This window comes from Eulemur rufifrons, unplaced genomic scaffold (genome assembly GCF_041146395.1).
Source record: "Eulemur rufifrons isolate Redbay unplaced genomic scaffold, OSU_ERuf_1 scaffold_84, whole genome shotgun sequence".
NCBI lineage: Eukaryota > Metazoa > Chordata > Mammalia > Primates > Lemuridae > Eulemur > Eulemur rufifrons.
Window position 1 is genome coordinate 710,048 of NW_027182866.1, and position 27,311 is coordinate 737,358.

The window sequence follows — 27,311 nt, forward strand, 5'->3', positions numbered from 1 at the left end:
AGCAGGGACAGGGGCCGCTGTGGCTGTGGCCACACGCTGCTCCACTCATCTTTGGAGCCTCAGGGCCTGGGGAGGGGTGGGGACAGCTGCCTCTGCTCTAACCTGGGCTCCAGGGATCCCCGCTGTGAGCTTTAACTGTGAAGCCACCAGGAGTCCGGAACCTTCAGGGCCACAGATGGGAATGTCAGAAGATGGGGGTCTGGGGGTGCAGGAGGCAGAGCCTGTTCCGCACCGGCTGTGAGTGACGGGCCAGTGAGCGATGTCCTGCGGGTTGCGCAGGGCCAGGTCGCCGGTACAGGCCCTGCTTTCTGCAACCTGGCCAGCCTCCACCTGAAGACCCCGGGCCAGGACCCCAGGGTGGGCAGGTCTGGGTGCTGACTCCCTCCATCCTGTGACCTTGGGGAAGGTGTTCAGGGCATGACTAGGCCCCTGCCCTGGCCCAGGGAGAAGCCAAGGCCAGAGAGCAGCCAGGATGGAGGTGCCGGGCCACCCTCCCCCCACCAAACCCAGAGCCGGCGTCTCCTCCAGCCCCTGCCCTGGGCTCAGCCGGGAGATGCCCAGGCGGAAGTGCGCCCTGGGCCTGCTGACCCGGTGCCCACGACACAGGCCTGCCCTGTCAGCACAGATCTTGCAGCCTCAGCAGCTGGCCTGGCCTCGGTGGGAAGCATCTGTGGCAGTTAGAGGACTGGCAAGGGACACGGGCCACCTCACCTGCTTGGACCCGTCAGGCAGTCACGGGGCTGGGGGGACAGGGGTGTGTGGGTATGACCTGAGGGCCGTGCCCAGGACTGTGGGGAGCTGGGTAGGGGCCGGAGGAGCCAGAGGAGCCCGTCAGCCCAAGAAGGCCTAGACCTGCAACCACAAACCTCACGCCCACTGCCTGGCAGGGGCAAGGAGGCCCGGGCTGTCGCTTTGGGAACCAGCCCTGTGGGTAGCCGGACCCAGGCAGGGAGGGGTCGGTGTGTGTCTGCAGAGTGAGCACGTGTGTGGGGGCGTGTACGCAAAGGGTCTGTGTGCTGTTGTGGTGCCTTGTCACCAACCAGCCTGGGCATGTGGCTCCCGTGGGAGCCAGCCTTGCTATTCTGAGTGGAAGGGAGGTCAGGTTTCCCTGAGAAACTCTAGAACAGTCCCCGACCACTCCTGGCCTCCCAGCGGGCAGCCCGGCCCCCAGGTCCTGTCTGCCCTGACCCCTCACCCCAGCCATGGCCAGTGGTCCCTGCCTGAACTGCAGACCCTCAGGCCTTATGTGCAAAGTGGCCAGGAGGGTCCCTAATGCAACTGTTCATTTAACCTGTCTTCAGAGCATATTTGTGAAGTGCTGGCGCTGGGCCTGGGCCCACAGGGGTGGGAGGGTACCTAGCTCGGGTCACGGGGCACCAGCTGGCCAGGGTGGGCCCCCAACAAGAAATGTCACAGTGTTTGGTGACACCCTGGGGCGAGGGCCCCATGTAGAGCAGCAGGCGGGCAGAGTCAGAGGGTGGCGCAGGGAAGGGGGGATGGCGGGGAACTGCGTGTGAGGCCCCGGTGCCCGTGTTCAGGGTGAGGGGTACCCAGGCCAAGGAGGGCCAGGAAGGGGCTCTGTGGGGAAGGGCAGAGAGCCTGTCCCAAAATAGGGCCGGCAGGATTTCCCACCCATAAAAGGCCCTTGGAATCTGGACCCCAGGGACCCTGGGCAGCTGGGCAGCTAAAACTGGGCTGCCACCGCTGCCCGCCGCAGCCTGTGCCTCAGCCCGGCAGCACCCACCCTCTCCAGCCTGCCACAACATGGTAAAGCTGCTCCCCGTGCCTGGTGGAGCCTCCAGTGGGCTGCTGGGCGGGTCCAGCTGGAGCTGGGAGTAGCACCCAGTGCAGGAGAAGCTGGGCAAGACCTCTGGGCAAAGGGAATGCTCGAGCTGGCGCCAGGGGTGCGAGGGCCTCTCTGGGGGCCTGAGGAGGGAGCTCAGGGAGCCTGGGCAGGAAGGGGCTGAGCCGTTTGGCCGCCGACACTGCCCTCATTCTGGGGCCACGGTGGAGCAGCCCTCTCTGAAAGCTGGCCTGTGGACCCACCGCCACAGGGGTGGCAGGCAGGGGTGGCCAGGTGCTGTACTGTCCCAGGGTGCCAAACAGGCTGCCTCGAAAGGCCCGGCCACGCACAGGCCTGGAAGCCTATTCCTGGGAGATTTCACCCTGGCCTGCGCCAGGCCCCTCCCCACCCTGCTCCCCACATGGCTGGCCTGCACCCCCACGCCGGGCTCCGCCTTGCTCACCTGTGCCCCTTTAAGCTACCTGGCAGAGCCCTGCTCGTCCTGGAGAGCTGTCACCTTGTCCTGGAGCCTGCTCCGGTTGGGCCTCCTCTTTTAACCACTTGCCTTGAAGGGTGGCCAAGCAGATGGGGGGGGGCGCCTCCAACCCTCCCCTGGACAGAGGGGCCCTGGCGTGGCCGGCGCAGTGTCCTCTGCAGACGGAGCACCTGTTTGCAGAGCAGATCAAGGAGGACAAGGGGGTCTTCGAGATGTTTGACGAGGAGGGCAATGGGGAGGGGAAGACGGGGGAGCTGGAGCGCCTCATGAGCCTGCTGGGCATCAACCCCACCAAGAGCGAGCTGGCCTCCATGGCCAAGGACGTGGACAGAGACAGTGAGCGGTGTGGGGCGGCCTGGGCTGGGCTGGCGTGTGCGGGGTGGCGGCCCAGCGGCCTCACCTGGGCTCCTTGCAGACAAAGGGTTCTTCAACTGCCACGGCTTCCTGGCCCCGATGGGGATTTACCACGAGAAGGCGCAGAACCAGGAGAGCGAGCTGTGGGCGACCTTCCGCGTCTTCGACAAGGAGGGCAAGGGCTACATCGACTGGAACACGCTCAAGTAGGGCGCGGGCTGGGCGGTGGGCTGGGAAGGTGGGCAGGCCCATGGCTCAGTGCCAGGACCCAGGTACGTGCTCATGAACTGCCTCCCCTCAATGAGGTAGAGGCGGAGCAGATGATGAAGGAGGCAGACAAGAACGGGAGGCACCATTGACCACGAGGGTGAGTGGGCGTGGCCTGGGAGCGGGCGCCAGCAGGGCAGGTGCTGACCGACCCTCTGCCTCCAGAGTTCGTGGCCATGATGACCGGAGAGTCCTTCAAGCTGGTCCAGTAGGAGCAGCTGCTGGGGCCGGGGAAGGCCGCTGCCCGCCCGCCCCACCCCACCCGGCTCGTATCAAATAAACGCTCCAGCCTGACCCATGTGTGCTTCACTGTCCCCAGTCTGGAGGGGAGAAGTGGCAAAGGCGTGGCGCTGGAGAAAGGAAAGGGTTTTCCCGGGCCAGCCTGGGCACAAGGCCTTAGTCACTTCTGCTGCGACACCTGACACCACCCACTGCCCAGCTCTGGGCTCCAAACACCAGGCTGAAGGGCAGACTGGGCACAGGCCGAGGCCCACGTGCTCACGCCGCCTGCTTGCACTGGGGCTCGGCTGCCTGAGGGCCCTTCTGGAGCCCCGGAGCCCCGGAGCCCTTCCCACACAGGCAGAGGCCACTTAAATACAAACTTTATTCTTGCTCTAGAAAGACGCAGATGTCACAGCTGCCCTTGAGCTCTTGAGGCTCAGGGCCCGCTGGGGCTGGGGCAGGGGCTGGGGCTGAAAGCCTGCCTGGGGAGTGGCCAGTGGTGCGATGGTGTGAGGCCGGGGCCGCAGCACCGTGCAGGACGGCAGGTCTTCCCGGGGGAAGGATGTGGGCAGGCTGGGGGCCCCGTGGCTCCAAGCACCAATACTCCAAGCTCTGGTCCGATGGCTCCAGGAGTGTCCCCTGCCTCCCTCATAGGGCACCAGTGCTGCAGTGGGAGTGCTGGGCATGGGGGCCTGGCTCCTGGGGCCCTGGAGCGGTCTCTAGGCCTGAAGCCCCAGGGGGCAGGCTGGGTTTCTGGGGGGGCACCAGCTCTTCCTCTGTGGGTTTGGCCATCTTGACAGCCTCATCATAGGAGGGCGGAAGCTCAGGGCCGTACAGGCTGTAGGCAGGAGGGGCCATGGAGTCGGGGTCCAGCTCCCCAAAAGGCAGGGGCAGCCGCATGCCCAGTGGGTACTGCACGGAGCTGTAGGCTGCAGGGAACCAGAGTGGGTTTGCGGAGGTAGGTTTGACATTCACCTCCCCCTCCCCGGCAGGCGGGCCACCGGCCACTCACAGGTCACAGTGCTGTGCACAGGGCTGTCGCTGTCCACAGGGATGACGGTCAGGTCACAGGGCTCCTGTGCTGGCAGCAGATGTGGCTGGGCCTGCACCTGCTTCCGGAGGCAGCAGAACCGGACACAGCTGGCTGTGACCCCACACAGCAGCAGCAGGAGGACAGCGAGCAGGACCAGCCTGGGCAGGGAGCAAGGCCCTACCGCTGGAGGGACCCTCGCTGCTGCGCACCTGCACCCTGGCACAGTCACGGCCCAACCACCCAAGACAGGACAGCAAACAGGATAAGAAAACAGAGAATGTCCACGTGGAGACCTCCCTGGCCAGAGCCTGGCCTGAGGAGCTGGCCTGGCCTGGCCTCCAGCCACTGGGCTTGCCCTGGCTGTCTCTCCGGGCTGGCCAGGGGTGGCCTTGGGCTCACTCCCAGGACAGGCTGTCCCCGGCCTACTGCACAGTCCCTGTGCGGGTGCTGACCGCAGGGCAGGCAGGAGGGGCGGGAAAGCGCGTGCAGGCTGTGGGGCAAGTGCTGCCCGCTCCAGGCCACCGGGGCCCAGCGCCTTCCCGCCAGCGGCCTGGGGAGGCGGCAGCGGAGGTGGCCAGGTGGGGCGGGGGTCAGGCGGGCTGGCCCGGTAGCTCCCCGGGAGGAACCGTCGGACCGGTGGCTCCGCGCCGCGGCCTCCACTTACCCCACGTGCCACAGGCTGCTCCAGCGGGCCTGGGGCGGACACCTGCGGGGACGGCGGCACCTGGAGCGGCGGGGCCCGGCGGCAGACCTCGCAGCCCTCCCCACAGGGCGGCGCCGGCCCCGCTCCCTCCCCCCGACTTACTGGTCCGAGGGGTCGCAGCTGCCGTCCGCGAAGCCCAGCGCCACCTACGGGGACACGGGTGAGCCGGGGGGCGGGGCCTGAGCGCAGACCCGCCCCGCGATGCCAGACCGCGCGGCCCGACCCACCTGCGGCAGCGGCAGCAGCGGCAGCAGCGCCAGGAGCCCGCGGGCGGCCGGCGGCCCCCAGGCCATGCTCTGCGGGCGGCCAGGCAGAGAGCCCGGCGCGCCGCTTTATGGGCCCGCCCCGCCGGCCCCGCCCTACAACAAGCCCCGCCCCAACAACAAGCCCAGCCACACCCACTGGCCCCGCCCCCACGCTCCCGCCCACCGAGGCCCCGCCACACCCACCAGCCCCCCTTCCAAGCAAGCCCCGCCCAAGGTCACCAAGACTCCGCCCCTAAGGCAAGCCCTTGCCCCAAGCCCCGCCACACCCGCTGACCCCACCCAACAAGGCCCCGCCACACCCTCCGGCCCCGCCCCCACGATATAGCCCACTGAGAGCCTCGCCCGCCGGGGGGCGCGTCTGGAGGAAGCCCCGCCCCGTCCCCGCGCCCCTCCCACCCCCCGCCCTCGCGTCGCCCAGGCCTAAGGTCGCGGGCTGCGGGCCGAGCGGGCGGTCTGCTGCTGGGCTGCGCGGCTCGGCTCCCCGCGGAGCTGGTCCGGAGCGCGGTGGCTGCGCCGGGCATGGCCGCGGGGACGAAGCTGGCATCGCCGCCGCGACACTGCCCCCCGACACTCTCAGAAAGCCCCCAGGGCCGGGGGCCCAGCGCCCTCCCCAAGCCTGGAGACCCGGAAGGCCAGGGCGCCTTCTTCCGGGAGAACCCTTGACTTTTGACCCTTGCCCTCCTCTCACCTGGCCAGGGTCCCCGCTAGACCAGCAGCACAATGTGATGTCCGGTGGTCAGTGTAGCAAGGGCAGAGTGGCTGTCTTGTCCGGGGGAGGGGCTGCGCCCTCACTTAGAGGCATGTGGGCGCTGCTGTGTCCCCCTGGAAGGGAGGTGACCCCGCCCCCTGAAGGCAGGGGGCTCCTCTGCTTGGCTCCTCTGCCAGGCGCCTGCTCCTCCCCTGAGGGCTCCAGGCCACCCCTGCTCCTGCCTTGGCTGTGCGGGGGTGAGAGGAAGCCATGGATGGACACAAGTCCAGCTGGGCCTTCCCTGGAGCTCGGAAGGTGCAGGCTCTGCCCTCACGCAGGACCTGGCAGGGCCTGGGCCACTGAGTACCGGGGCCTGCCAGCAGGACAGCCAGGCCAGGGGTTGGAAGAGTGGCTTTCCCAGGGGATGACGCCCTCCAGGGAGCACCTCATCCTGAGGCTGGGCCTGGCCGAGGCCGGGTGACTTTGCCTTCTCCTCCCATCTGGCAGGAAGCAAGCTGGGGCCAGCAAGGGACTTGGGCCTGCCACCTCCAAGGACCACTGGACAGAAGTCCTGTAAAATGCCACTCCAGGGTCAGTGTCACTGGCTCCGAGTTTGGCAGGTTCCAGGCCGGATGGGCACTGAGGGGGGGTGAGGGTGGGCAGTTCCAGATGAGTGTCCTGAGGTCCGTGCCCAGGAAAGCACCCGGATCCACCCCCCTCCACCCCGCCAGGCAAGGGAAGGCTGCCTAGTGATGGGAGGGCCAGGCTGGGTGGCCTCTGTGGGGACGAGTCCGGCAGACACACTCCAGAGGACAGGAGCTGGTGGGTGACGGGTGGGGGCTGGGAGTTGTCTTCTCCCTTGAAGGATGGGTCAGGGCCCAGAAAGCCCAGCCCAGCCTCACCTCGGGCAAGGGGAAACCAATCCCAGGAGCTGGCCTCACCCTGGACCCTGGCTGCGCTGAGGGCAGCGTGTGAGTGAGCTGGGACCCTGACCTTCGCTCATCCTTGCTTGAGGTCGTCAGGGGTCCTGGAACTGGGAGGAGCCTGGGGGTCTAAGGGGCCTGTTGGGCTTTGGAGTCCCTACTCCCTCCCCCCTTCTCCCTTGTGCTCTGGGCTTGGGGTCTCTCCTGGTGTTTGGGCCGGGGTGGCCCCCACAGATGTCCAGCAAGATTCCCACCCTCCAGAAGGCCCTGCCCGGCAGTTTGTCGTTTGATGGACGGGTTGTGTGTGTGTGCGTGTGCATGCATGCATGCATGTGCGTGTGCGTGTGTATGCTCACGCACGCACACGCAGGGAGGGCTGCTTCCCCAGGGCTCTGCCACCTTTCACTCTGCTTGTTCCAGTGGAGAACCCGCCGTCACCACACTGCAGCCCCCGTGTTGCTCACAGAATTTATTGACACGCTTGTGGGGGTGGCTCTTCCTGGGGCCTCCAGAGGCTGTGCAGGTGCGGGTGGGGCTGGGGGCTGGCGGGGGGGCAGGCTGGGGACTGGCCTGACCTTGTGCCAGCTGAGTGTGAGGTCCAGGCAGGGGTGCTCTTGGACCCTGGGCCCTCTGGGTCCAGGGCAGCAGAAATTGGCCATGGGCCATGCAGACAGCTGCCCATTTGGACCTGCCGGGCAGGGGATGCCTGGGTCCCAGGGCCCTGGTGGTTTGGCCTGGCCACAGCCTGGGGAGGGCTTTGAGGGTGGCAGGAGGGGCCGAGGGTGCTCTGTGGAGAGGCTCCTGTGGCCTCAGTGACCGGTCACCACCTGGGCTACAAAGATGACCTTGTAGGTCTCCTTGACGTCCCCTCTGAGCTGCAGCAGGGCTGACACCATGAGTGGGTGGTCTGGCTGCGGAGGGAAGGGGAGAACGCTTAGCGCAGGGCACCCCCGGCAGCTCTGTTGTCTTCCCTGCTGCTCTGCCCACCTCACCCCCCAGGCCCTCCACAGCCATCCCTTCCCTGGGTGGCGCAGGGGTGTCAGCCCACCCAGCCATTGGCGTTCCCGGGGCCCCCTGGCCTGGAGCCCGCAGGCACCTACATCGAAGTCTGCTGGCGGCACCCAAGAGATGCTGATGGTTTTGGTTTGGCCGCGCTCCACGGAGCCCCTGGAGGGCTCTATGCAGAAGCCCTTGTGCTGCAGGGACGAGATGCTGTCCAGGCTGAACTCGACCGTCTGTGGGCACAGGGCTGCTGGGGACTGGCGGGCCAGATGCTGCTCCCAGGGCAGTGGGACGGGGGACGAGGGGACCCCCTTCCACCCCCCTTCTCAGCTCTGACCAGCGGCCCGCCCACCCCACAGCTGCTGCAGGAAGTCGCAGACAAGCCCCGAGAGGGGCAAGGCTGCCAGGGTAGGGGAGGCAGAGGAGGCTGTCAAGGTGCGACCGGGGCAGAGCTGTGGTCACCTTCTTTGGAGACAGCTGAGTGGTCCGGATACAGCCCACCTGCAGTTCCCGGGTGGCGGGCGGGGCTGGCGTGTCTGTGTCAAACTGGATGTAGTCCAGGGTCACGAGGATGGGCCTCAGCTCCTCCACATCTGGAGAGGGAGGGCCTGGCTGGGAGCTGGCGGTGGCCAGGGGCGTGCAGGGGGTGGCCCAGGGTCAGGCTGAGGAACGGGGGTGGGGTGCAGGGGCCTGGGCTGGGCCTGCCCTTTGCTGCCAGGTCTGGGTGCGAGGCCAGGGGTGCTGGGAGGTCCTCTAACGGCCCCCTCCTGGGGGTGCTCACCCTCTCTGTGCTCGGGGTCCAACGCCGGGACCACCGTCAGAGACTCCACAGGCACGTCCAGGGGGTCTCCGCCCTCCACAAACATCATGTGCTCGCGGGCGGCCCCCTTCAGGAGGATCTGGTGGGAGACTGTCTGGGGACACGAGTGCAGCAGCTCTGGGGCTGGGGCTGGCCCTGGGAGTTGGGGGGTGGGGACCCCGTAGGACCCTGGACTCTGGTCACTCCACCAGGTGACCCCGACACAGCACCCCCAGTGTGGCACGAGGCGCTGACGGGTGCTTGAGGCCTCCAAGGGCCTCGCACGGGGGATCCAGGGTTCCTCCGCACAGGGGGGGACGTCTCCGGGTGGGGGCTGGGCCCGGGGCCAGGCTTGCGAGCTGCACCTTTTTGAAGAGCACCACACGGAGCCGGTCGGAGAAGTAGAGGCTCTCGTGGTCCGGGCTGAAGGTCACAGTGAAGTCCTGTGTCTTCCCTGGCTCCATGATGCCCTGGACGGGCGCCACGCTGAACACGCTCTGGCCACTGAAGTTCTGAGTGCCTGTGGGTGGCGGCAGGTCCAACCTCCCCCACCGCGGTCCCTCTCTGCCCCACCCCGTCTCCAGCCCCTCCTGGCCCCGCGGTCCTGCGCCCCCACCCCCAGCCCCGCTCACCGACCACCTGGGTCCTCTGGGCGGGGGAGGCCAGGAACTGCGGCAGCTGCTGCTGGGCCTCCGCGCTGCGGCTGCACAGGCTGTCGAGCTGCACGCAGAACTTGACGGGCAGCGAGGAGTTGTTCTGCAGCTGCGGGAGCAGCCGCCGTCACTGGACTAGCCCGGCCGGCCTGCTGGTAGGGTCGGCTGCCCTCTTCCTGCTGTCAGTGCCCATGACGTGGTCGCCTGCCACTGGCCACACCGACTGGGGACCCAGGTGGCCTCCTGGCTCTAAGCTCCATCGCCCGTGACTCCCACAGTGACACACGCACTCCTGCAGTTTGCTGAAGTGTTGGTGCCGCTTCCTCTCACCCAGCCTCATAGGAAGCCCTCACCAGCCTGGCGGCCTGCTCCCTGCCCAGCACGTGGGACAGCTCTGTGGCGCCCTCTGTCCTCCAGAGCTCCTCTGAGGTCCCACTCAGGCCCGGCTTAGCTGAACCCACATCCTCGCTCCCCTCCTGAGAGCACCCCTCCTCAGTGCACCCCTCTCGGGCTCTGCCTCCAGGGCCGACCTGCACCAGGCGAGGAGGTAGGTGTCCTTCCGTGGGCTGCCGAAGCCCAGGCGGGTGTGACACTCAGAGGAGGGGCACCCAGAGCCAGGCACCCTCACGGACAGGCATGGGAGCCACGGGCAGAGTGGCCCTGACAGGGAGCTCTGCAAGCCCTCGCCTCTGGGGGGCCTGAGTTGAGCCCTGAAGGAGGGTTGAGGCAGCAAAGCAGGAGGGCTGCTGGAGGGGCGCTCTGTGCAAAGGCCCTGGGGCAGAAGGACAGGAGCACCGAGGAGGCTGAGGGGTGGAGGGCAGGGGACATCTCAGCTTTCCCAGAAACGAGGGCCCGTGTTCCCCTGTTGGAGAGGGCAGCAGAGGCGGCAGGAAGGAGGGGCCGCCTGTGCCTCCACTGGCTCCCCACCCAGGGGGGCTCTGAAGGGCCGGGCTGACCCCTCCCCAGGTGGACGCCCCTCCTGGGAAGCTGGGGCAGGCAGCGGGGCCCGGAGGTGGGCTTCACCTTGAAGCCCGAGGAGACGGACTCCCTGGCAATCACGTAGCCCATGTTGAGGACGTCGCCTTCGATGGAGCACGTGGTCACGGACGCCACGCCGCTGCCCATGAGGGTGAGGGTGAGCGTGCCTCTCTTGGTGACGATGTCCAGCATTTCCTGAGCCTAGGGAGACCGCGTCCCTTAGCGAGGAGCAGACGTCTGTCAGAGGCATGTTGGTTCCCGCACGCAGGAGCTGACAGCGCGGAGCTCCGTCCCCTCCGCGCACTCGCTGGCGAGAACGAGGGCCGGGGCCGGGGACAGGGACAGGCCGGGGCCGGGCTGCCGGCAGACCCAGGCGTGGCGCGTTCCGGGCCTGAGCACACGGCAGCCTCTGGCCCTGGCCACACTCTGGTCCCGCAGCCCGGGGAGCTCAGGGCTGCAGGGCCAGCGGGGGCGGGCCTGGGGCTCACCGGGACGCTCTCGCGGGGAGAGAAGGACAGCACCAGCAGCTTCGTCTCGCCTGTGTGCAGCCTGCCGCAGGGGTTCAGCAGGACAAAGGGGCCACTGGGGTCCAGCACGGAGAACTTCAGCTGAGTTCAGCGTCAAGGAGGGAGACACCGACCCCTCTGGGCTCTGCCCCCACCCCACCCGGAAGCTGCCCAAGCTGGGTGCGGACAAGGATACAGCAAGGTCCTCCGGGGAGATGTTCTGGATGGAGACCTTCTTCATGTCGCTGTGTCCTGCAATGGGCAGGAGAGTCAGGTCACAGCCCCCAGGTCCCAAGGGACAGCTCTGGGGTGGGGCGAGTGAGCTGGGTGGTGGCTTGAGTGTGCCTGGGGGGTGCTGAGTGTCTGGGCCCAATCAGGACTCACCTACGGCCACATCGCCAAAGTCAAAGACGGTCTTGCCTTTTCCGGATGTCACCACGACAGATGGTGCCACTGTTGGACACCACAGCTCCAGGTACAGGGTGTTGTGGGGGCTGGGGGTGGTACAAGGGCACGGTGAGGGCAGGGTGGAGGGCCCGAGCCCGCCAGGCCCCAGGTCTGAGCAGTGGCGGAGGAGGGGCGCTGGGTCTGCAGCCAGCCACGCCCCATCCTGGCCAGAGCACTCCGCACCTGAAGCTCAGGGGTTCCGATCCCTTCCTGTCTTTGGTGTCACCACTGGCAATGACGCAGGGGACCACAAACTTGTCAAACTTCCCCCGGAAAGCTCTAGCCAGGGAGGCCTGGGCAGCCTGGTACCTGTCGGAGCTGGAATGAAGCCGAGAAGTGCACTCACGCCCTGCCCCACCTTGCCCCCGGCCAAGCCCCCAACCCCAGAGGTCCTGCCCCGGGCTCTTCAGCGTGGGATCAGACCTCCCCCACCCTCCACGGAGGGGTCCGCAAGGCCACACCTGCCCCCTAGGGCCCTGGGCACAGAGTGGCCCCTCCCGGGAAGGCCAGAGAGGTAAGGGGCAGCAGGCTGGGGCCACACCAGGTCCCAGGCGATGGCTGCCCCAGGTTTGTCTGACACGCTGGCTGTCCCACCCTTGTCTGGCCCCTGCTGGGCAGCCTGGGGGTGGGGCTGGGGGAGGAACAGGAGCCTTTGGCACCTAACTGGAGGGCCATGTTTCTGGGCCTGCACGTCTGGGGGCAGGGCTGGCAGGTAACCCAAGCCCATCAGGGCCTGCCCTCTGGGAAGGCGAGAGTCAGGGCGGCTTCCCCTGCCCGTGGAGCAAGGCTGTTCACGGAGACGCCAGGCCCAGGGGAACTGGGTGGCAGGAGTCCAGGAGGCCAGCGTCTGGATCCGGCCGTATCTGAAGCCGTCAGCCCTGGACTTAGCCGCATGGGCCAGTGCAGCTCCAGGCAGTCTGGGGAGGGGGTCTCCGGGCAGCTGGGGGGCAGCCCTTCCCAGCCCACCTGGCCTTCAGCTGTTGCTCCTGCAGCTCCAGACTGGGGTGGGTGGAGACCTGGAGAGGTTGGTCCCGGTTATGCAGCCGAAGTGTGGAAAGGGACAGTCTGCACAGGTCCCTCCTCTGGGTGGCCGTGTCCTTTCCAAACTGTGAGGGCAGCTCAGCTGTGGGGCTGCCCCCGCGGCTCTGCTCTGGGCCCAGCAGCACCGAGGCTGCCTCCTGCGGCTTCTCTGGGCCCAGCCAAGCAGACCTGGGCTGACTGTGAATGTGGGAACCCTGGGAGCCCCCGGTTTGGGGTGAACAGGGGACCCCAAGACCCACTGGCTCCCTGGGCACTGGAGGCAGGCGCAGAAGGGGTTGAACAATGGAGACAAAGGGGTGTCCAGAGGGCACTGAGGCCCCGGTGCACAGAACCCCTCGGGGCTGCTCAGCGACTCCAGCACCTGCCTTCACCCATGGGGAAACTGAGGCACAAAGACGGGTGAAGAGCCCACCAGAACCGGGGGCCTTTCCCGCACCTCGCCGCCCCGCCAGCAGGCCGCAGGTGAGCTGTCACGTGGGTGCGCTGTGACAGCCGCCAAAGCCACAGGAGCCGCCACAGTAGGGCGCGGGGCGGGGCGCCTCCCCAGGGCTGGGCACGGGGGGCTATTCCAGGGCGGGACCCTCCTTGCTGCAGGTGCACGTTCGTGGGCCACTGCCTTGTGCCCGCCCGTGGCTGTGAGAAGGGGACTTTGCGCTTTACCCGCTGCTGCCTTCGCTGCCTGCTACCCGGTGCCGGGGGCTGGACGCCCACCTTCCAGAGCCCACCCCCGGGGCCCTGCCGCCTGGTGCTGTTTTCTAGAGCTCTTTTCAAGAGGGAGGGGTCTTGGCGAGAGAAGTTTTAAACCTCTTGGACACAGCTCGACGCCCGCGATGTGCTGGCAGAGCCCGCCCCGGCTCGGCTCGCCGGCCCCTAGGGCCTCAGGGCGGCACCGCCACGTTCCCCAAGCCCCTCCCGGGTGCAGGGCCCACGCCTCTCCTCCTGGGGCCCCACATACGGGTTTGGTCTCCAACTCTTTGTTCAGGGTCTGAAGGGCCTCCTGCCGGATCAGCTCCTCGGGCAGCACGGGCCGGAAGGCCACCTGGACCAGGCACCTCTGAGCAGAGACGGGGCATGTGGCCACGGGCCCTGGGCTGCCACCCCCGCCCCTGGGAGCCCCTGTGGGCCTGCCCTGCCCAGCACCGTGCTCCCCCTGGAAGGCGGGGTGGGCTGCAGAGCGTGACAAGCCGGCCCCAGCCTGGCGGGGTGGGGTCCTGCTGGGGGCTGAGAGCAGAGCCCCGCCCACTGCCCACGAGACATGAGGCTTCCTTTTCAGCCTTCGGGTTTCAGGGGTGAGGTCCTGCACCCTGACTTGTCTCCCGCACACGCCGGCCTTTCCAAAGCGCCTCTGTTCACGCGCCTGCAGCCAGCCCCCGCGGGAAGGTCCCCCGGAGACAGACCCCGCCCACAGAGCTCGGCAGGCCAAGGTGCGGGTGACTGACGAGGGGGAAAGAGCCAGCAACGGCAATCCGGTCACATGACCCACCGGCAGTGAGAAGCGTTACTTGGGCAGTGTGTGCTCAATTTAATGTAATGCATTTAAAATAACTGTATTTGCTGAAATCCTGCTGGGAGCCAGGCACCCCCGTCGTGTGCCCTTTCTGCTGAGTCCTCCCAGCGGCCTCAGAACGGCTGTCACCTAACGCCCTGCCGTCCAGGCCCCGGGGCTTTCTGCTCCGCTGGGGAATCAGGGAAAGCCAGGGCCCCGCTGGGTGCTTGCCAGGTCTGCAGGCAGGGGCGCCCCCAGCCTCCGGGGGTCAGGCAGGCCCAGGGCACTGCGGCCTCTTCCCACGACCTGTGGGTGGCCCCCGGCCCCAGGCTTGCTGGCCACAGAGCCTTCCTTGACCCTGCTGGGGTCTGATGAGGGGGAGGGTTGATGGCTGCGGTAAGGGTGGCAGAGCCAGGAGCCCCCGCCTCCCAGCCCACCCACGGGGCTCACACTCACCTTTCCTGGCAACACGGTCCCCACTGAAGGTGCGATGGTGATCGGTGAGTCCGGGGGCAGCAGGAACTCGAAAGACGTTGGCCCCACTGGGGAGGCGTCCTCTGAACCGATGCGGGGCACGGAGTGGGTCAGAGAGTTCATGCTCAGGTGGGAGTTGATGACATACACCGTGGCCACAGAGGTGTCGTACAAGGCAGTGGCCGCAAACTTGATCTGGTGGTGGGAGAGCTCCAGGGGCGGGTGGACACCCACGGCCCGGCAGGACAGCTTGAAGCACCTGCAAGTGACCAGCGTGGGTGGTCTCAGCTGGGAAGGGTGTCTGGGTCCCTCTGCAGCGTGGGACGGTGGCCGCTGTATGCAGACGGGGCGCGGGGACCAGGGCTCATTGCTGCAGCCGCAGTTGCTCACTGGCCCTTAAGTTTGGAAACTGCCCCGCATCCTGCGCCTACTTTAGGTGGGCAGCTAACAGTTTTCTGTTGTGTTTTTTTTTTTCCAGAGACAGGGCCTCGTTGTATCGCCCCAGCTGGAGTGGGGTGGCACGAGATCGCAGGATCACAGCTCCTGGCCCTGGCGCTCCTCCCGCCTCGGCCCAGAGTGGCGGCACCACAGGCGCACCCCGCGCCTCAGGTCGCTGAACTTGGAATCACTCGCCTAGACAGTCGCAAAGGACGTAATTTCTGGCTTATTTTGTTAAATATTTATTTACATTTAAAAAATTAAAGTGATAAATTTCTCTTTAAGGATGAGGATTTATATATTAATACCAAAGTGAGTGATTCCCCCAACCTTACTCATTTAAAAAATGCACAGACATTTGGGTATTTTAATCACTGGGAACTTTTTTTTCTTTTTTTTTTTTGAGACAGAGCCTCACTCCGTTGCCCGGGGTAGAGTGCCGTGGCGTCAGCCTCGCTCACAGCAACCTCAAACTCCTGGGCTTAAGCGATCCTCCTGCCTCAGCCTCCCGAGTAGCTGGGACTACAGGCATGCGCCACTATGCCCGGCTAATTTTTCTATATATATATTTTTAGTTGTCCATATAATTTTTTTCTATTTTTAGTAGAGATGGGGTCTTGCTCTTGCTCAGGCTGGTCTCGAACTCCTGACCTTGAGCTATCCACCCGCCTCGGCCTCCCAGAGTGCTAGGATTACAGGCATGAGCCACCGCGCCCGGCCTAATCACTGGGAACTTTACATTCCATATTTTCCTTGAACTCCTATTTCCGCTGTATGTTCCCCGTCGACTTTTCTGTAATTACATATATTTTATGCTTTAAAAGATGGCACTGACCACATCACTCTCGTGTGCAACAGAACGTGCTCATGTGCTGGGGTATTTCCATGTGTACTTTTATGTCCCATGGCCATAGGCTCTAAATGAGAAAAAAATTTTCTCTTACATCATTGAGGTCACTCTTACTACTCAATGAAAAAATATATAAATGGCTGGGTGCAGTGGCTCACGCCTGTAATCCCAGCACTCTGGGAGGCTGAGGTGGGAGGATCGCTTGAGGTCAGCAGTTCAAGACTAGCCTGAGCAAGAGTGAGACCCCGTCTCTACTAAAAATAGAACAATTAGCTGGACATAGTGGCAGATGCCTGTAGTCCCAGCTACTCGGGAGGCGGAGGCAGGAGGATCACTTGAGCCCAGGAGTCTGAGGTTGCTGTGAGCTAGGCTGACACCAGGGCACTCTAGCCTGGGTGACAGAGTGAGACTCTGTCTCAAAAAAAAAACCAAAAAAAAAAAACCCCAAAACAACAACACACACACATGAACAGATGCGCTACATCATTAGTCGTTAGGGTAATGCAAATTAAAGCCACAGGGGGGGAGGGGGGGGCCAGGATAGACCTAGTAGGACCCCTCCCACCCCAGCACAGAATAGAGTCAGGATAGCAAATTGTGGTGGGGGTGCGGAGCGACAGGAAAGCTCACACGTCATTCGTGGGACCTGACGGGGCGGGGTCGCTGTGTGAAAGCAGTTTGGCCGTTTCTTATAAAGGTGAAAACAAATTTACCACATCATCTAGCAATTCCTGGACACTCACCCCAGTGAAGTGAGAAGTTACGCTCACACCAATCCCTGCACGGGAATGTTTAGCTCTATCCCTAGTTGGCGACCTGGAACTGGCCCAGGCGCCTTCAGCAGGTGAAGAGTCAGCGTTGTGTGGGGGCTGGGCTGTGCCTGGTGTTCGCGGCCTGCAGGAGCTGTGCCCGGGGAGGGCAGGGGGCCAGGGCGGGGTGTGTGACAGACAGGGAGACGGGGCGAGGGGTGGGGAGGTGATTTGTGGGGCCACAGGATTTGCTGACCTGGATGTGAGGGTGGCAGTGAGGACTTGGGGCTGAGCGGCAGGAAGGTGAGGGCTGCAGTGACACACAGGACAGCGGCTGTGCGGCGCCTGGGGGGTGTGCCCGGGAATGCGGGGTGTGCCCGGGAATGCGGGGTGTGCCCGGGAATGCGGGGCTCCCCTGGGGCGCAGGCCACCCACCGTGCCCTCTGCCACTCACTGAGGCCTGAGGGCATGAGCGTCCTGTAACTCTCCCAGGTGGCTCTCCTCTTAATTTTTGGTAATTTCAATTTACTTGTAGTCTTTTAAAAAATGAAACACACCCACATTCATTCAACCGAAACTGACGGAGCTTCTGCCACCAGGGTCGCCTCAACAGCAAACAGATAAAAACCCTCTTATCACGGGACTTGTGTTCCAGAGGCCGAGAGACACGTGAACAAGCCACGGATGTGTCCCAGCACACTGGCCGCCACTCGGGGGGACGCCCTGGGCAGGAGGGGGCAGAATCTGGTGGTTTCTGTGGGTTCCAGCTCTGCGTTTGCTCCCTGAGATCACACTGCCCACCTCCTCCCGCCTTCCCCGCAGGAGCCTGTGATCCCGGCCGCCTGCTGTCCTGCCCGGAGGAGGGCGAGGAGGGCGAGGAGGGCGAGGAGGGCGAGATGAAGGAGCCGGGCCGACCTCACTGGGGGGGCTCAGGTAGGGATAGGACGGGAGGGAAAGGGAGGAGGGGGCAGGTGGGGCTCCGGGGGAGGACCCGGCGTGGGGCACTCCTGCGTCGGACTGTCGGGGTCCTGGGCTCTGCCCCAGAAGGCGACTTCTCAAGGCAGCGGTGCGGACGGCCCGTCACAGCCCCTCTCCCCGCCACCTTCCCGCCCACCCCTGCCACCTCGGTCCTGTTCTCAGACTTAGGGCAGGGCAGAGGCCACACCCAGAACATCGGAGAACTCGGGGCTCATGTCCTGCCTGTGTGCGTCCAGAGGGGCGCTCCGCACACCACACACGCTCACACACGCATGCACACACACATGCACGCACATACTCATACACGTGTACATTCACACACATGTACACACACACTCATACACATGCCCCACAATGCTCACACATGCACATGCACACGCTCACACACGCATGCTCACATACATGCACATAAACACTCCACACCCACTCACAGGGTGAGCCGGCCCAGAGTGCAGGGCTGCTGGATCCCAGCCTGTCTGCACCGGGTCAGCCGGCAGGTGGGGTGCAGGGCGCTGGTGCCGAGGTGGGGGGAAGGGCTACCCGTCCCGAGCGGGCCGTGCCAGGCCAACCCCCCACCCCGCGGGCTCACCGGTTGATCTCGGATTTGCAGACCAGCTCGAAGCTGTACTCCTTGGCCTTGGTGGGCTGGAAGATCACGTCAAACTGCAGAGTTTCGAGTGGCAGGATGGTGCCAAACCCGTCGCCGGGCTGGATGTCCACACACTGGGAAACGGAAACGCCGACACCACAGTCAAAGCGGTGCTCTGCAGGGAGAGTCGACGGGAGAAGCGTGTGGACACGAGTGCAGCAGGGGTGTGAGTGTGAGCACACGACTGAGCGTGATCATGTGTGAAAGAGCGTGAGCAAGTGTGTGTGGGTGTGAGGACGCGTGTGCGCCGGCCTGTGTGTGGATGTTGGGGTTGCTGGTGGGGCAGCCCAGGGAAGGGTGGGGTGACCAAGCCTGGCCTCGTCCTGGCTGCCTTGCGAGGCCCAGGCAGGGAAGGTTCTGGAAGGAAGGTAGGGGAGAGGAGTTTGGGGCCCTGTGGGTGCACTGGGTCGGGGAGGGGCAGGGCGGGGTGGGCGGGGTTCCCATGCTGACGGGGGTTCCCGTGCCCAGCTGCGGTGTCTGAGGGTGGCAAGCGGGGTAGGCAGGGCTGTCTGGGGCCCGGTGACCGGACCCTGTCGCCGGGGCTGCCCAACCCTGTCCCCAAGTCCCCCAGGGCCTGGCCACGAGAGGTACCTTGGGAAGCCTGACGAAGCCAAAGTCCTGGGGCAGCAGGGAGTGGTTGCGCAGGCTGACCTCCGTCCTGACCGCCTCGTAGATGGTGCAGCAGCCGAAGTCCAGCTCTGCGGGGCTGATCTCCAGGTCCGAGGTGGTGACCACGGCGTGGACGGTGAACCCCACCGGCTTGGTCTGAAGCACAAAAGGCAGGAGTGCAGCCCCGGCCACCGGAGACCGACACCACTGCTGCCTTGTGGCAGTGATGGCCACTTTCAGGACACGGTGGGCTCTTCTCCCCGAGACGACTCTGCCACACAGGACGCCCAGGGGAGGAGCCCAGGCGGGCAGCGGCAGCCGCTGAGTCCTAGTTGGGCTGTGGCACGTGTGGGCGTGTGCGTGTGTGCACCCTGGAGGGTGGTGCACGTACAGGTTTGGGTGCCTGGGAGACACCCCGCCCGGCCCGCACAGGCCTCTCTCTGGCCCACGGACGCCTTCCCTGCCCCGAACCAGGTGGGGCTGTGTGGGCAGCTGTCAACTCTGCCCCTCCGGCCGCTGGACACCCGCTGGGAGGCACCTGCGGGTGGGCTCTGGAACCGGCCCTGTCCTTTCGGGCCCTCCCGGGGTGTGGAGCCCAGCCTCCCAGAGCAGCCCTCTGTGGCACGCAGTGCCCAGCACAGACCTGGTCAGCCACCCAGATTGTCATCGGGGCCTCCAGAACCCGGCTGTCCTTGTCAAAGTACTTCCCCGCGTCTTCCGGGAGGGAGTGTCTGAAAGAGGCGGGACACACCTGAATGGACTTTTCTTCTCTGTATTTTGTGAAACAACAGAAAAACCGACCTGTAAGTGGAGCTTTCAAACCACACGGCAGCGACGGAATACACGGAACAGGAGAGCCCTGCGACGCGCACTGTGCAAACCCGTGTCCTCGCAGGTTGGCGCGGACGTGCGCACGGCGGGCCTGGGGATCTCTCCACCCCCCGGCAGGGCGCGTGCCAGCTTGCGACTGCGTGACGCAGACTGACCGTGGAGCAATTGCATTTAAATAAATGGGAGTGAATCCAACAGGTTTACACTAAAAAGGAGTCTGTTATCATACTTAAAGGAACCCTAAAAAGCCCCTTTGAAAATGCATAATCACTTTAAACAATAGTTTGAGCTCAATGTCAAGAGGAAATTAACGTTGTTACAGAAATATCAGAGGTGCAACCAGGAAAAATCCGCTGCCCCACGATGGGAAGCCGGCCAGGCCCCGGCTGCACCCGGGGCCCCTGAGAGGTTGGACGCCCAGCCCAGAGGCTCCACTCCTACCCGTCTGGCCAGCCATGCCCTGGGCCACCTCCCCCAACAGTGCTTTGTCCCTGTCCTGGTCCTGGCACCGGGTGGTGACCCCATGGCAGGAGCCAAGGGCAGCTCCAGGGAAACCGGCGGCAGAATTAAGAACAGGACGACGAGAGCTCAGGGAGGCAAACCAAAGTCCCCCTGGCAGAAGACAGCAGCCACGGGACACACCAAGGAAACCTGGGAAGAGCCTCAGAGTGGGGAGGGGAGGAGACAGTGGGGAGGGGAGGAGACAGCGGTGATGGGTGTGTGACAGGGACGCCCCGCAGGGGAGACAGTGGCAAAGAAACAAGCTTCAGGCCCCAGCGGGAGCTGACACAGGCCCCCGGGGAGCTGCAGAGATGCGAGGAGGCCGGCAGGCAGCAGGAGGCCAGGGGCACCCCATCCCTCCCCCGGCCACCCCCTCACCTCCCGCCTGGCCCGGGCCTTTACCGGGGCAGGAACTTGAGCTGCACGGAGTAGGAGGAGCGGGCCTGGATGTAGCCCGTCTCGGGCAGCAGCTCCATGTGTCCCCTCAGCTCCTTGCAGACCTCGAACTTGAGGCGCAGGGCGGCGTTGGACCTGCGGGCGTCGGGGCACCGGTCAGGCTGGCTGTTAGGGCTTCGCCCTCACGTTATTGAAGCATCGCCAACGGCCAAGCCACCCGCAGAGCCCCAGGCCACGCGTGTGCGCCCGGCTGTTAGAGCGTCTTCCAAGCCCTGCTTTGTAAGGGCTGGTTTTTCTGAAATGAAATCTGATGAGAAATTCTTAAAAATAACTACGTTGCAATTAAAGCATGGCCCTAATCAGTTCTCAAAAGCCTGAGTGTGTTCTGGGAGGAGCTCCCGCCGGGCAGCTGCAGGGTGCGGGGCCGGAGGGGACGCGGGGCGGGAGCCCCTTCCTCCTCCCGTCCAGGCCAATTGGGGCTGGGTGTCCGCACACCCTGCAGCACAAGCACAGGGCGCTCGGGAGGCCCGGGGATGGCCGGGCCTTGGCCAGTGACCGCATTGTCCAGCTCGGGACCAGCCAGAGGAAGCCACCCGTGCCCCCCAGCCCAGGCCCAAGAGGCCCGAAGGCCGACAGCCCCCAGGGCCCCCCGAGCCTCCCCTCCCTGCCCGTCTCGGGTCTCTCACATCGCCGCGAGACTGGTCTCTCAGCTACGGGAACAAAAGGCAGCCTGAAAAGGTAGACCCAGGGAGCTCTTTCCTGGCCACCTGAGAATCGCGGGCCATGGTTCCAGACCCTTCCAGAGCCTCTGGCACCTCTGCAGATGGCATTGAATGATCCTTGTCTGTCCTGTGGCTGGTGGGGACTGTCCCTCCCTCTGCACAGGGACCGAGGAGCAGAGGTGACAAAGCCATGCGGATGGACCCCACGCGGCACGCGAGGGCCTCAGGGGGCCCAGGAGGAGGCACGAAAGTGAAGTCTCTCTCTTCTTTCTCGTTCTGCACTCAGTGGCCCCCAGGGCTGCGGTGGCCCCATCTGTCCCCCACCGGCCTGCTCCTGACACCTCCCCGAGGCACAGCCCACATGTGTCACCACTGCACCTGCCAGGCCCTCTGCGCCCCAGCTGCTGGGGGCCCCGCCCCCACGTAGGAAGTCGACCACTTGGGGTGCTCGGAGGCTGCGCCCCCAGCAGACACCACTCTGCGCTGCATCCTGTGTGGCCGGTGGTCCCGCCTGGGGCACACAGGACAAGACGTCTTCCTGCACCAACAGCTCCGGTACACCCAGGCGCACACTCCAGCCACGTTAAACAAAGCATCGAATGCCTGATACTGAATTTTAAACATCACTAAGCAGATTTCTGTTGTCGAACGCGTGCCCTGGGAGCTGGGCGTGGTGGTGCACCTGCCGCCCGCACATGGGAGGCTGGCGGGGAACGCGTGAGCCGGAGCTGGAGGCTGCAGTGTGCCGTGGCCACACCTGTGCACAGCCGCCGCCCCGCCAGCCAGCACAGCACGGCCACCACTGGAGCCACAGGGGAGCATCCTTTTCGCGCCTCCCCAGAGTCCGGAGGCTGCGGCGTTTTGTGGCCCGTGGCCGCTTCCCCATCTTCCAAGCTCCCAGCATGGCATCTTCACCTCCACCTCCAACTCTGGCCCTCCTGCCTCCCGTGACGACCTCTGTGGTGACCCTGGAACCTTCGGGACAAATCCAGGGTCCCCTCCCACCTCCAGGTACTTAAGCTAACCGCACCTGCCAAGCCCGTCCCCCACGCCGGGTGACCATTCACACCCGGGCTGTGGCCGGCGCCAGGGCGCTCACCGCGTGTGCACGAGGACGGAGGCCTGGTAGAGGCGGTCGTACATGCAGATCTTCAGGTCCACGCTGGGCTTCGGCACCCAGACAGACACGTCGACGGCCACGCCCGTGGCTCTGAAATACAGCTAAGTTTGAAAGTAAACTCAGCGCCACGCGGTGCCTCCGGCAAGCAGGTGACGCGCACGAGCACCAACACAAGCTAGGCGGTGCGGTGTCACGGGGTGATATCCTGGAGCCCTTACACGCAGTGGAGGGTCAGTGGTTTGACAAGCCACCTTTTCTAGTTCTGTGGCACTTTTCACATGCTATCGCCTTAAAAGTTCTTTTTACGATCAAAATTTTCACACATAAAAAAACCAGAATACTGAATTGCCATGTACTCATCGCCTAGGTTCACGATTACTACACTTTTACTTGTTTAAAAAGCTTTTTCTTATAGAATAACCCATCATACTGGCAGTGCGAACCTTCCTGGCAACTCAGACTGGAGGCGGCAGCGAGCCCAGGTGTGGAAGGAACCAGGAACAGAGGGGCACCGGCTCCCTCCCCACCGTGTGCTGCCGGAGAGGTGTGTGAAGGTTTGGGATTTGCGGGTGTCCTGCGGGAAGAACTTGCACACAGCAAGGCTCCCAGGCTGGGCGTGGTCCCAGGGGGTCTGTGAGCCCCAGGGTGGTGCTGCCTGGGCCGTGGGCGCCGTCCCCCTGCTGTGGGGAGCTTAGCGCTCTCAACACCTGCAGGAGGGCGGGACCCTCCACCTGGGGCAGGTGACCCCTGCTAGGTCACCAGCCTACAGGGTGGGCAGGGGGTGTGCAGGGATGGGGACAGGGGTGCGACACTTAGAACTGCCAGATCCTGTGCTATGGGATTGTGGAAAACACAGCCCATCGCCCGGGATGGAGACAGGAAGGTCAGACAGGGCCTCGGGGCGGTGGGGGGGGGGGGCCAGCCTCACTTCCACAGAGAGCCGCTGCGAACGGTCCGCAGCGCCAGAGCAGCCTGGCTCAGCCACCCCGGCGGGGCACAGGTGTGTCACAGGAGAGGTGAGGCACGAAGAAACAGCCGTCCGGCCAGGCCAGGTGGCAAAGAGGGAGGGGAGCGACACTCCGAGGGTCCGTGGAGCAGACGGGGGGGGGGGCGGGGGGTGATCAGCAGGGCAGGCCCCAACGCACACCTGCCCGCCAGGGTCCACACCCCGAGCACCCGGCACACAGAGCAGCCCGCACCACGCTGTGCTCACAGGAGACAGCGGGCGGGTGGCACCCCGCAGCCACCGGAGGGCGAGCCTGACTGCAGGACAGGCCTCACTGGCTCCGGGAGGGACAGGGAGCAGGCGGGACCCTTCCACCCTGGGGGGCCGGCAGTGTGGACTCCACCCAGGAGCAGGCCCACCTCACAGCGCCCTGTGCCGGGCCAGCCTCTGCCAGGGCTCTTGGTCTCAAGAGCTTAGGTTGGTGCAAGAGTAACTGTGGTTTTAGCATTGTTGGAATTTGCCGTGTGATACTGTAATACATTCTTAAATAAGTGTGGTTATGTTATACACCATTTTAATGCACATTTCTCACTTCAGGTCTTTTTGCTAATGACTTATTTACTTGCTGTTTATTTTATATTTATTTTAGACCATGGAAATGTTAGACAGAAAGCAAATTTGAGCGATTTTCTTATTCGAGTTCAAAATGGGTCGTGAAGCAGTGGAGACAACTCATTATATCAACAACTCGGTTGGCCCAGGACCTGCTCACGGACATAACGCAGTGGTGGGTCAAAAAATGTGAAGGAGACAAGAGCCTTGAAGACAAGGGGCACAGTGGTGGCCTTCAAAAGTTGACAACGACCCGTTGAGAGCCATCATCGAAGGTGATCCTCTTAACAACCACACGAGAAGTTGCCGAAGACCCCAACGTCGACCATTCCACGATCAGATCGTTCAGCATTTGCAGCAAATTGGAAAGGTGAAAAAGCTCGGTAAGTGGGTGCCTCGTGAGCTGACCGAAAACAAAAAAAAAAATCTGTTTTGAAATGTCGTCTTCTCTTCTCGTACACAACAACGAACCACTTCTCGACTGGATTGTGACATGCGATGACAAGTGGATTTTATACAATAATCTGCGACCAGCTCAGTGGCCGGGCGAGAGGAAGCTCCAAAGCACTTCCCAAAGCCAAACTCGCACCAAGGAAAGGTCATGGGCACCGTTGGGTGGTCTGCCGCCGGGCTGATCCACTCCAGCTTTCTGGATCCCGGCAAAAGCATCACATCTGCAAAGTATGTTCAGCAAATGGATGAGACGCACCCAAAACTGCAACGCCCGCAGCCGGCACTGGTCGACAGACAGGGCCCAATTCTCCACGACAACGCCTGACCGCACATCACACAACCAACGCTTCGAAAGTTGAACGAATCGGGCTGCGACGTTTTGCCTCATGCGCCCCATGCACCTGACCTCTCGCCCACCGACCACTGCATCTTCAGCATCTCGGCAGCTCTGTGCAGGGAAAACGCTTCCACAGCCAGCAGGATGCAGAAAACGCTTTCCAGGAGTCTGTCGAACCCTGAAGCCCAGATTTTTACGCTACAGGAATAAACAAACTTATTTCTCGTTGGCAAAAGTGTGTGGATTGTAATGGTTCCTATTTTGATTAATAAGATGTGTTTGAGCCTATTTATGGTTTATAATTCACAGTCCGAAACGCAATTACTTTTGCACCAACCTAGTAGATAACGGCCACCTATTGGAAACCTAAGGAGAACTTGTCAAAAATGTAACCATGAGGGAAGGAACAGGGAAGGTGAATAATCCAGTTGATAATTTCATTTCCAGCCCTTGAACAAATCCACTTCTCTCACACGCAGTTATCAGATTTGTAAAATCAATCTTGCCTTTGGTCACAAACTTTTAACAAAGTTTTTACAAAACAGAGTTTACAGGTAATATTCTCTGATCATAATTTACTTTGATAAACTTATAAGAAAATAAATGATTAAAAAGTCATAAATAAAAATTTTAACTACTCGAAGAAAGGCATTTCTAGTGGTTAGGAGCCAGACCTCTGTGCGTGTCCATGTGTGCACGTGTGTACACATGCTGTGTCTGTGGCATGTGCATGTGTATATGCGCATGCCTGCATGTGTGCACACGCCTGCAGGTGGATGCCTGTGTGCACGTGTGCGCTTGTGACTGGGCTGCCAACCATGTGTGCCATCACCTGGCCACTCGCGCAAGGGCAGGGCAGCCCTGTGGGCGGCCACCCCAGGTGGCCGTGGAGAGGAGCAGCCAGTGCCCCAGCGCCGTGCGCATCACGTGGCAACAGGGGTACTCACCGTCGGGCACTGCGGAGTCTTAAACGTGACCTTGAACCTGGTCTGGACCTCTCCCGGGATGGTCGGGGCGAAGATGATGGGCACTTTGACGGAGCTGAAGGGGCCCAGTGCCCCCTCTGTCACCTGCACAGGAAGAGGGACAGCAAAGGGCTCCTCCCACTCACCCTCATGACAGCATGTCACTGCAAGGGTGAGTGGTGGCTGGACCTGTGTCCCTGGGGCGGCCACCTGAGGACTTAACCTCCTGGGATCCCAGCCGAGGGCAGGTGAAGGCGGCCTGGACTGCTCCCGGCCCCCTCCCCCAGCGTGGGCACGTCCGTGCTGCACCCGGCCTGAGGGCCACTGTCAGTGTCCTCTCCAAGCTGGACCGAGGGCCCCACGCCTAGGAAACTGGCCCTGCCGCTCTGGCTCTGCCCAGCCCTAGCCTGGGGAGGGGTGGCCCGACGCTACTGGGACTGCAAGGTGCCCAGGGGCCCAGCCTGGCTCTGGTCAAGTGGAAGGGCCACGCGGGGGTGCTGGGGCTGTGGGTCGGGAGGGCACAGCTGGGGCTGGTGGAACACGGGCTGTCTCTCGCGTGTGCAGCCAGGGTCTGGGCAGGACGGGCCGGCTGACCCCCCCCAGCGTGATCTCCACCGGCTCCTCCACGGACGGCATCATGGCGGTTAATCTCTCTGGTTCTGGAAGAGAAGGGGCGTCCAAGTGTGAGGATCCGCCGGGCAGGAAGGGGCAGCTCTGTCCAGACCCGCCTGGGACGTGGCCACTGGCGCAGCCCACGCCTGGCTGGAAGAGAGGACGGGAAATGCTCCCGACTCTCAGCCGTGGCGAGTGCTCAAGACAGCCCTGCACAGACCCTGACTAGGTCCGTCCACGTTCCGTGCACCTGCCCCACACGTGCGCAAAACGTTTTACACCAACGGAAAGAGGGGTTGTGTGTTAAGATGAGGAAGCAAAAGAACACTTTGCTTTGGGCAATTAGAGACAGACCCTCCACAAACACGCACATGCAGGCTCTTGTGCAAAGAGAAGTTTCCATGTCTCTTGGCAAATACCTAGGAGCAGCCTGTGGGCTGTACGGTCTCGCTTCCCTCTGCGGGAAGCCGCTGCCCTGCCCTGCCAGGGGCTGCGCCACTTCCAGTCCCGGCAGCACCGGTGAGAGGGTCATGTCTGTCATGAATCCCGCCATCCTAGTGCATGCGTGTGTGCGTGGTGGCAGCCATGGCAACTTTAACTCGCGTCCCCTTCGTGTGTGATGATGCTGAGCTTCTTGTCGTGTGTTTATTTGCCATCCACAGATCTTCTTTGGTGAAGTGTCTGTTTAAGCCTTTTGCCCATTTTTTTGACTGGTTATTTGTTTTCTAATTGAGTTTTGAAAATTCTTTATGTATTTTGGATCCAAGTTCTTTATCAGACATGTCATTTGCTAACGTTTTTCTGCCAGTTTGTGGCTTGTCTTTTTATTCTCCTTATGGTTTTTGAAGAGCAGATATTCTCAATTTTGATGAAGTCCAGTTTATAATTTTAAAAAAAAGGACCACACTTTCGGTGCCGTGTGTAAGAGGTCTGGCCCAACGCCGGGGCACACGTCTGTGTGGGTGGACGCTGTGCAGAAGCTGCGCGGTGGCTCCATGTGAGCAAAGCCCCGTGACGGGGGAAGGCGGCCATGTCTGGGTATCCCTGTGTATGTGGAAAACTATCAACAGCAGCAAGGAAGTGACGAAGACAACCCGAGAGGGAGCCTCCTCCTGCAGCTCAGCACCGGTGGCCTGTGCATGCGCCCTCCCCTACCTGTCCTCAGGTGCCAGTGCGCTTCCGTCCCGCTGGTGCGAAACACACAACACAGCTGCGGAGACGAGCAGCCCGGCGGCCCCAGACGGCGCAGCGCACCCACCCTCAGGGTGCCGAGGTCCCGCTGCTGGGGCCGGCTTGGTGGCCCAAAGCTGGGGGCTTCCTTCCAGTCTTGCGTTAGCTTCAGCAGGAGTGTAGACTTCAATCCAGGCCATAACCAGTGTTTATTTGAATATGTGAATACTTGCTTGTAAGCCCTCACTTACA

At 63.3% G+C, this 27,311-nt stretch overlaps 2 protein-coding genes across 3 annotated transcripts in view; both read right to left on the bottom strand.

The window, feature by feature from the left end:
• Positions 1-3,492: 3,492 nt before the first annotated feature.
• Positions 3,493-5,153, bottom strand: TMEM52 (transmembrane protein 52). 2 transcript variants are annotated; one of them, XM_069464742.1, is made up of 5 exons: positions 5,086-5,153; positions 4,961-5,004; positions 4,820-4,861; positions 4,135-4,313; positions 3,493-4,051 (listed from the first exon to the last, which is right to left on the bottom strand). In XM_069464742.1, exons 1-5 carry the CDS (start codon positions 5,149-5,151, stop codon positions 3,771-3,773), a joined length of 612 nt encoding a protein of 203 aa, XP_069320843.1. In that variant the 5' UTR covers positions 5,152-5,153; the 3' UTR covers positions 3,493-3,770. The 2 variants fall into 2 exon arrangements, with proteins under 2 accessions (XP_069320843.1, XP_069320844.1); XM_069464743.1 differs by lacking the exon at positions 4,820-4,861.
• A 2,336-nt stretch (positions 5,154-7,489) lies between these two features.
• CFAP74 (cilia and flagella associated protein 74) overlaps positions 7,490-27,311 on the bottom strand; it is a 48,801-nt gene continuing 28,979 nt past the window's right edge. The window contains exons 19-39 of the mRNA XM_069464672.1: positions 25,872-25,936; positions 25,260-25,382; positions 21,944-22,065; positions 20,129-20,257; positions 19,038-19,125; positions 18,377-18,550; positions 17,726-17,859; positions 14,104-14,380; positions 13,117-13,215; positions 12,087-12,226; positions 11,304-11,438; positions 11,058-11,167; positions 10,870-10,925; positions 10,656-10,775; positions 10,213-10,368; positions 9,169-9,298; positions 8,902-9,056; positions 8,515-8,651; positions 8,200-8,356; positions 7,836-7,970; positions 7,490-7,646 (exon numbers count right to left, since the gene is read on the bottom strand). Coding sequence (XP_069320773.1) covers positions 7,545-7,646; positions 7,836-7,970; positions 8,200-8,356; positions 8,515-8,651; positions 8,902-9,056; positions 9,169-9,298; positions 10,213-10,368; positions 10,656-10,775; positions 10,870-10,925; positions 11,058-11,167; positions 11,304-11,438; positions 12,087-12,226; positions 13,117-13,215; positions 14,104-14,380; positions 17,726-17,859; positions 18,377-18,550; positions 19,038-19,125; positions 20,129-20,257; positions 21,944-22,065; positions 25,260-25,382; positions 25,872-25,936 — 2,744 coding nt within the window. The 3' untranslated portion in view covers positions 7,490-7,544. The remainder of the gene's footprint in view (positions 7,647-7,835; positions 7,971-8,199; positions 8,357-8,514; positions 8,652-8,901; positions 9,057-9,168; positions 9,299-10,212; positions 10,369-10,655; positions 10,776-10,869; positions 10,926-11,057; positions 11,168-11,303; positions 11,439-12,086; positions 12,227-13,116; positions 13,216-14,103; positions 14,381-17,725; positions 17,860-18,376; positions 18,551-19,037; positions 19,126-20,128; positions 20,258-21,943; positions 22,066-25,259; positions 25,383-25,871; positions 25,937-27,311) is intronic.